This window comes from Mizuhopecten yessoensis, unplaced genomic scaffold (assembly GCF_002113885.1).
Source record: "Mizuhopecten yessoensis strain PY_sf001 unplaced genomic scaffold, ASM211388v2 scaffold1961, whole genome shotgun sequence".
In the NCBI taxonomy this organism is placed as follows: Eukaryota; Metazoa; Mollusca; class Bivalvia; order Pectinida; family Pectinidae; genus Mizuhopecten; species Mizuhopecten yessoensis.
Window position 1 is genome coordinate 654,812 of NW_018404308.1, and position 9,488 is coordinate 664,299.

General features: G+C 33.9%; 1 protein-coding gene across 1 annotated transcript; it reads right to left on the reverse strand.

The window, feature by feature from the left end:
- Positions 1–807: 807 nt before the first annotated feature.
- Positions 808–9,488, reverse strand: LOC110443442 (NF-kappa-B inhibitor-interacting Ras-like protein 1). Its single transcript, XM_021487667.1, has 8 exons — positions 9,389–9,488; positions 8,784–8,942; positions 8,225–8,320; positions 7,771–7,818; positions 5,864–5,959; positions 4,784–4,877; positions 2,227–2,313; positions 808–1,214 (listed from the first exon to the last, which is right to left on the reverse strand). The coding sequence occupies exons 2-8, from the start codon at positions 8,880–8,882 to the stop codon at positions 1,165–1,167; spliced, it is 570 nt and encodes a 189-aa protein (XP_021343342.1). The 5' UTR covers positions 8,883–8,942; positions 9,389–9,488; the 3' UTR covers positions 808–1,164.

Consider the following 9,488-nt stretch of genomic DNA (forward strand, 5'->3'; position numbering starts at 1 on the left):
GCTATGATCGGTCAAAGATATCAATTTAACACAACATGTGATTTTACGTGATTTTTTGGGTTTTGACCATTTGCAGAACAAATTCATACAATTTCTTCCAAGTGTGTTATCAGATATGTATGAATGTTTGTAGAATTGATGAAAATATTATTTTCTTTTAATTTATGGAAGTAAAATTTCTTTATCTTATGCTTTTAACTCAGAAAGCCGATTTTAGTTACCCCTACCCCCTATTTTTTAATGAAAAAATACTCATTTTTTACATTTTTTTTGCAGATTAAACGCTTGATAGAAATAGTTCTGGTATTAAACTTTTTTTAATATTTAATGAATGAAATAAAACATCTACAAAATTGGGGGGCAGTGTGCTTCTTTTTTTTGTCCCATTATCATTTGTTACCTTTTTACCTTTTTCGGGGTCAAAAATTAAAAGTGCTTCAGTAACACTAAATACGTAAAAAAATATCAATAATGTATAATTTTCCAGTTTCTTGCATATTATTTTTATCATATTGAACATTATAAAGTTGTACAGCTGCTACAATTAAAATGGCGACACAATGACAACTTAAGTGATCAATCTAGTGTCAAAAAAGGTGAAATTTTGGCCTTTTTTGAAGCGCAAGAAATACACATTAATACACATTTTCAAAATGGCCGCCGAATTGGTATTTTTTTAAAATCCTTGTAAAAAATGTTCTACAAACAACAGGCATCTAGTTTTTTGACATATTTTTCTGGTGCGTGTTTGCTAATAAACTTGATCGTAATTTGTTAAATATTACAAAAGCTCATTACACCAGATCAAAACGAGACTTGAACGTGATTGAAACCTCAGAAGAGTACATCCTTAATTCGGTTTGCTCCTTCATATTGTGATATTAATGCTGTGTGTTAAGAAACATTTGTAGTTATGACGATTTCTCGTAAATATATATACAGACATCAAAACCAATCTTATAAATTGTAAATCAAGTTTAAGTAACATGATAATAATATTCACAATATTTATATTTTTCCTTGTCTTGATAAAATATAAGTCAATGACTGTATCAACATAAATGTACTGGTACATACAATAAATATAAACAACAAACAAATAAATACGATCTTGCGTTATACTCTAGCTGTTCCCGTTCCAGAAAAAAAAATGTTCGGTAGAGTTCAAAGTTCACCTGCCTTGGCCTTTCGACCTGGTAAGAATGTGGACTTGCCTGAAGAAGAAAAAAAGAAAAATAGTTATAGATATTGTGTACGAATTTCTTGTAGGATGTTATGTTTATCAACACAATTTGGTCTTTACCACCAACATAGACATTGTTAAAAGTGCATTCAAAAATAATCTACTTCACACATGTTGTACCTTGACATGTGTAAATACACAGCTGATAAACAACGTAATTATGTTATTAATTTGTTTAAGGTGATCCTTAAAAAAAGGTTGTTTGCTGTTTCCGGACTAACTCACTAAAAACGTCACCTTCTCAAACCTTGATTTGGAGCTTTCCGTAAATATTTTTTTCCTTTATGAAAAATTACTTACTTTAGGGTTTTTAGATAGAAACAAATCTCAACCTACCTACCAACTAAAAAAGAGTGAGGTAAGAAACTGCAAACAAACATTTTTCAATGATAGTCTAAACAGTATTTTACCAGTCAGAAGCAGCCTCGCATATATATAAAATAAAAAAAGGTTTCCAAAATATGACAACTTTAAATTTGTATCACCATATAATTATATTTCCACTGGAAGCCTTATGTAAACACAAGAAATGTTAATTTACAGAGCTATGAATGCAACTGGATAAATGTCACCGTGATGCTTCTCCTCCTTCGAATAATGTAAGCCCATTGTAAGAAGCAAAAAAATAAGGTGTCATTACTTATAATACAGAAACTTTAATACTGCAAATATTAGGGAATATGAATTATACATTATGAATGAAAATGTTAAGGGTGACCTTTTTTTTCAATTTTCATGCCAGGAGGAGTACAAGACAGTTTTATACACATTGACTTCGAAGTCCAACTTGTTTGAAAACTGAGAAAATAAATGTTTTTCAATTGCTATGTTGTGTATGTGGTGTTGTTTTATAATAAACTCAATACGAACTTCTAAACTGATTACTTGTTGATTGCCAAGAAAAGATAATATGTTGTAATTAAATCTTAAATTGACACTTAAGTACATATAGATTATCAAGCATAGAGAAAAGTGGGACTTACTCTGAGGTTGCGTTATCTTTGATGTTAACCAAACAAACGGTTCAATTAGTGACTGTCTGCTCTTGACAGACGCCTCCCACAGACGGACTGTAAAATAATGATAGGTAAACAATCAATCAGGTAATCCTTCAACCAGGTAACCCAATCCTGTAAATAAACAAAGCAGGTAGCCAAACAAATTAGGTAACTATACAAATCCATCAGGTAACACACCCAGTCAATCAGGTGGTACACTAATCAATCAGATAACCCAAACCAATCAATCAGATAACCCAAACCAATCAATCCGGTAACCCAACCCAATCAATCAGATAACCCAAACCAATCAATCGGATAGCCCAAACCAATCAATCCGGTAACCCAACCCAATCAATCAGATAATCGAAACCAATCAATCGGATAACCCAACCCAATCAATCAGATAACCAAAACCAATCAATTAGATAACCCAAACCTGTCAATCCGGTAACCCAAACCAATCAATCCGGTAACCCAACACAATCAATCAGATAACCCAAACCAATCAATCCGGTAACCCAACACAATCAATCCGGTAACCCAACCCAATCAATCCGGTAACCCAAACCAATCAATCCGGTAACCCAAACCAATCAATCAGATAACCCAAACCAATCAATCCGGTAACCCAAACCAATCAATCCGGTAACCCAAACCAATCAATCCGGTAACCCAAACCAATCAATCCGGTAACCCAAACCAATCAATCCGGTAACCCAAACCAATCAATCCGGTAACCCAAACCAATCAATCCGGTAACCCAAACCAATCAATCCGGTAACCCAAACCAATCAATCCGGTAACCCAAACCAATCAATCCGGTAACCCAAACCAATCAATCCGGTAACCCAAACCAATCAATCAGATAACCCAAACCAATCAATCCGGTAACCCAAACCAATCAATCCGGTAACCCAAACCAATCAATCCGGTAACCCAAACCAATCAATCCGGTAACCCAAACCAATCAATCAGATAACCCAAACCAATCAATCCGGTAACCCAAACCAATCAATCAGGTAACCCAAACCAATCAATCAGGTAACCCAAACCAATCAATCCGGTAACCCAAACCAATCAATCAGATAACCCAAACCAATCAATTAGATAACCCAAACCAATCAATTAGGTAACCCAAACCAATCAATCAGGTAACCCAAACCAATCAATCAGATAACCCAAACCAATCAATTAGATAACCCAAACCAATCAATTAGATAACCCAAACCAATCAATCAGGTAACCCAAACCAATCAATCAGATAACCCAAACCAATCAATTAGATAACCCAAACCAATCAATTAGATAACCCAAACCAATCAATCCGGTAACCCAAACCAATCAATCAGATAACCCAAACCAATCAATCAGATAACCCAAACCAATCAATTAGATAACCCAAACCAATCAATCCGGTAACCCAAACCAATCAATCAGGTAACCCAAACCAATCAATCAGATAACCCAAACCAATCAGTTAGATAACCCAAACCAATCAATTAGATAACCCAAACCAATCAATTAGATTACCCAAACCAATCAATCAGGTAACCCAAACGAATCAATCAGATAACCCAAACCAATCAATCCGGTAACCCAAACCAATCAATCAGATAACCCAAACCAATCAATCAGGTAACCCAAACGAATCAATCAGATAACCCAAACCATTCAATCAGATAACCCACACCAATCAATCAGATAACCCAAACCAATCAATTAGATAACCCAAACCAATCAATCAGGTAACCCAAACCAATCAATCACCAATCAATCAGATAACCCAAACAGTATTCAGTTTGTTGTAGAGTTTTGAGCCAATGGTAATGGTCGTTTAATTTCTACATGGATGTTATATGTTCTATCAATACCGATAGCTTCTGAGTTATATTTACTATCAGAAAAACTTCAAAGTTTTAGTTATAGAGAGATATCATTCGTTTCAGCAGAGTATTCGCCGTATGTGTAGGAAGGACATATTTCAGAGAGAGTAGATACAGATAAGTTACTCGTTTACAGTAATATATTTACTTTATTTTGAAAAGATTACTTTGTAAGAAAAGCTAACAAAATTTCTTTCACTAATTAATCTTATATGATACTAACAGTACCTTTCTCTCTGTTAGCCCACATTAACAGTACCTTTCTCTCTGTTAGCCCACATTAACAGTACCTTTCTCTCTGTTAGCCCACATTAACAATACATTTCTCTCTGTTAGCCAACATTAACAGTACCTTTCTCTCTGTTAGCCCACATTAACAGTACATTTCTCTCTGTTAGCCAACATTAACAGTACCTTTCTCTCTGTCAGCCCACATCTGTGCTGTATTAATCTTATATGATACTAACAGTACCTTTCTCTCTAGATCTGTTAGCCCACATCTGTGCTGTATTAATCTTATATGATACTAACAGTACATTTCTCTCTGTTAGCCCACATCTGTGCTGTATTTATCTTATATGATACTAACAGTACCTTTCTCTCTGTTAGCCCACATTAACAGTACCTTTCTCTTTGTTAGCCCACATTAACAGTACCTTTCTCTCTGTTAGCCCACGTCTGTGCTGTATTAAAATCCACTTGACGACTTTCTTGCTCCTCACTTTTGTTTCCAATGGCAATAATATGTATCTGAAACAATCAATACTGGTTTTTTACTGCTGCTAACACACATGTTGTTTCACCTGTAAACCGTATTCTATTTGGCCGTCAATCACTCTTCACAGCAGTCAAAAGCGTAACAGTGCTCATACATAAACAGTAATAAACATTTAGGCAGATAAAATGCCATCTTCAGGGATCAACTTAGACCAACAAACCACCTGGTCTAATTCTATTAATTAATCATTTACAAATGATACTGATATTTAATCCGTATAAAGTTGGTTTATTATGCACTGACAGATACCATTTTACAGTGGGTTTTTTACCTAAATTTTACAACAGCATGTTCCTTTTTGAATTGGAAAAATATAGCATTATTTTTATTGACATTGGGAATATATTCCTCATTTTTGGTCTATTTGGGAAAATAAGGCACTTTTTAGCTAGGGGAAACAGCCTGTCTCCGGGTGTAAAACTGAGACAAAAAATCACTGTTACATGATAACATATTCCATTTTTTACTTCTATTAGAGCAACTTAAAGCTGGAGCTGCTGTAACCTAATTAATCTGACACGACACAAATTACATCCTGTATTTATTAATTATGTGTTAGAGTGTTTACTTGTTTACCTTGGACAGATTAAAGTATGTATGGTGTTTATAATCTACAGAAACTCATCAATAAAGACAACATTTTGGAAACTAAAGGATGTGAGCATGGCTCCTGCTGGATCACAGGGGAAGTTCTATTTAAGTAACATTTCACTTTAATATTTTTGAAATAGTGACTTCGATGATTGACAATGCTCAATCACCCTCATATTTAAAACTGGCCAAGATATATTCAAGGCATACATACCCATGGAATGACACCAAGTCTGTCAAATAATATGGTCGATAACGTGATGACAGTATGTGATAGACAGAAGGACAGACAGGACAAAAACATAACAGCCTCGCTCTAAATAGCAGAAACATGTTCCTTATATACAATCCCTTCCAGATATCTTACCTCTCTCTTCTCTCTGTTTTTATCAATGTCCTTTTTAAGTTTTTCTAGTTTTTGAAATGAATCCCAGTTTGTCACATCATACACCAGAACAAATCCCTGTGGAAACAAACATATTAATGTAAACTATAGCATGAGTACAGAGATACTACCTCATTAGTATGGATTCTTAGGTTTTACTGGTATATAAGACTGTATGGAGTTATATACATAATTGTCCTTAATAATAGTAAGACTGTATGGAGAGTTACATAATTGTCCTTTAATTGTCCTTAATAATAGAAAGACTGTATGGAGAGTTACATAATTGTCCTTAATAATAAGACTGTATGGAGAGTTACATAATTGTCCTAAATAATAGTAAGACTGTATGGAGAGTTACATAACCCCCTTAATAATAGTAAGACTGTATGGAAAGTTACATAATTGTCCTTAATAATAGTAGGACTGTATGGAGAGTTACATAATTGTCCTAAATAATAGTAAGACTGTATGGAGTTACATAATTGTCCTTAATAATAAGACTGTATGGAGAGTTACATAACCCCCTTAATAATAGTAAGACTGTATGGAAAGTTACATAATTGTCCTTAATAATAGTAGGACTGTATGGAGAGTTACATAATTGTCCTTGATAATAGTAAGACTGTATGGAGAGTTACATAACCCCCTTAATAATAGTAAGACTGTATGGAGAGTTACATAATTGTCCTTGATAATAGTAAGACTGTATGGAGAGTTACATAACCCCCTTAATAATAGTAAGACTGTATGGAAAGTTACATAATTGTCCTTAATAATAGTAGGACTGTATGGAGAGTTACATAATTGTCCTAAATAATAGTAAGACTGTATGGAGAGGTACATAATTGTACTTAATAATAGTAAGACTGTATGGAAAGTTACATAATTGTCCTTAATAATAGAAAGACTGTATGGAGAGTTACATAATTGTCCTTGATAATAGTAAGACTGTATGGAGAGTTACATAATTGTCCCTAATAATAGTAAGACTGTATGGAGAGCTACATAATTGTCCTTTAATTGTCCTTAATAATAGAAAGACTGTATGGAGAGTTACATAATTGTCCTTAATAATAAGACTGTATGGAGAGTTACATAACCCCCTTAATAATAGTAAGACTGTATGGAAAGTTACATAATTGTCCTTAATAATAGTAGGACTGTATGGAGAGTTACATAATTGTCCTAAATAATAGTAAGACTGTATGGAGAGGTACATAATTGTACTTAATAATAGTAAGACTGTATGGAAAGTTACATAATTGTCCTTAATAATAGTAGGACTGTATGGAGAGTTACATAATTGTACTTAATAATAGTAAGACTGTATGGAAAGTTACATAATTGTCCTTAATAATAGTAGGACTGTATGGAGAGTTACATAATTGTCCCTAATAATAGTAAGACTGTATGGAGAGTTACATAATTGTCCTTAATAATAAGACTGTATGGAGAGTTACATAACCCCCTTAATAATAGTAAGACTGTATGGAGAGTTACATAATTGTCGTTATTAAGCTAACTATTTCTACAAAAACTGAAATTCTAGACACCATATACAATGTACATACTATAAACATACCTATTTCACTGGTAATCTTATTTTTGCACTTTTCGTTCTTTAAATATTATTGCCTTAAATTATAACTGAAGTCTGAAAAAAGAATCCTCAAAGGATGTCAATGTTTACAGAAACATGTATATAGGTTCCACAATAACCACAGCATTCTCATTTTCAAAAGTTGGAAACCTACCCAGTGCTTCCATATTGTAAGGATGAAAAATATGGAGGAAGAAACAGACTACCTGAAAGTAAAGTTTTGGATTGTAGTGTGTGGTAAATTTGATATCGAACAAAGGATATATTTAGAGGACAAAATACTCACATCAGGAAAAGTTAGGTAATGTCGTGGTAGATCAGTTTTTGCTCCATCCTGTGCAACATCAACCAAACTGATCAGTTAAATTTAAATAATATAAACTCACTTACAATTATTTCCTTCTGGATTTTGACATCTATGTATCTAACAATGTAGACATAAATGTGATTAATTTTAGCAACAGGTAAAACACGACTTTATATATTGGAACAAAGACAAAAACTTGGTTTGTTTGTAAATTATGAGACATCACAACAAAAACAGATCAGTCAGTGACATTTAGATAATAAATGCTCTTGGATACAGTAACACTTATAGCTTTTATATTTATACAGAAAGAACACATCAGAAATTTTAACCTGTTATTGCAGTATTTTGATTTTAAAGATGAATTTTGTCAACGCTGCTTCCACCAATCTGACACAACCTTATTTACAGAGATACAGTGTATATATATTACCAATCCTCCTGTGTCGAAGATTCTCACTTTCTCCTTAAGTCCTCTGTCTGTTTCTATCATAGCTGTATAAATGTCCTCAATGGTGGAGTGCATGGGCTAAACAGAAATAAGTTTTATAATTTTTTAACAGAACAACTGTTTGATCAAGGACATAAGAATATGGAGGGCATTGGGAAAGTTTACCCTGGTTTAACCCTTTCACCCCTTTGTAACTTTAGTAGAATCTACCATGCATTGATATGGATGAGTTCATAATGGTCTACAGTGTCGAAAGGGTTAAACATGATTTACCTCCCAAGATAAAACTCCTGGAAAGCCGAAGTACTGCCAGTTTTTCAAAAGAAAGAAATTGAAGAGATGTTTTTGCAGAAATAAGTGTTAATTAGAAACTACTATAAGAGAAATGAAAATTAATGATATCTGTATACCAACCATACAATGGCCATTTTGTTTTCGTTACAAGTCTGTCCACAATGTTATGTCTGTCATACCTACCAGATTTACTAACCACGTGGATTTTGATGGAAGTCTTTGTCCACAAAATAATGTCTTTACTTACCATACCAGCCACATGGTTCCCATATATTAGCTGTTCTATGGCAGCAGTCTTTCCAACACCTGAGTGTCCACATACCAAAATCTTACTGATCTTCCCCATTGTTTTCAGCTGTCAGCCGTCACCCACGGCACATATTTAAAAAAAATATATTTGCCAGACCTACAACACATTAAAAATGTATTGTTAAAGTATCAGTTTATTTGTAAGTTTAAGGAGAAGTTTAAGCTGAGGAATTTGCAAAAGAGTTAGATCAACTTGCACATTTTTTTCTTTCTCCTGTTACACTTTTAATGAGTCATGTTTTTTTTTTCTCTGCTCAGTTTATGTGTTAGACCACGGAATTAGAGTTATCTAAGTCCGTGGTTAGACATAGCTCTTTACAAAATTATTTTACAAAAGACGCAAAGTGAACCTTCTTGTAACTGTACATGTTTGCAACGATGTTAGCCGTCAACAGGTCAACTGGCCAAGGAAGAGTTAACCTTGGTTTTCCAAGAACTGTGTGTGAGGGGCCAGAAGTATCAAGTACAAGATGTCGCGAAGGACAAATATGCTTTCCTGAACACTTTCTATCAATTTATGAATTCGTTGGCATGCATACACACCTGTAAATTCTGTCAACTCCAGGCCTACTTCGGGCCTAGGTGTTTCCGATCCGTGTTGTCATTTTCCCGAAAACTTGTCTGTCTCATCACAACTCTTATT

Coding starts and splice junctions, on each gene's coding strand:
- LOC110443442 (XM_021487667.1), bottom strand. CDS start 8,882: ATGGGGAAGATCAGTAAGATTTTGGTATGTGGACACTCAGGTGTTGGA. Junction 7,819..8,224: donor TCTTCGACACAGGAGGATTG/GTAATATATATA, acceptor GATGTTGCACAG/GATGGAGCAAAAACTGATCT. Junction 2,314..4,783: donor GTGGGCTAACAGAGAGAAAG/GTACTGTTAATG, acceptor ATTATTTTACAG/TCCGTCTGTGGGAGGCGTCT.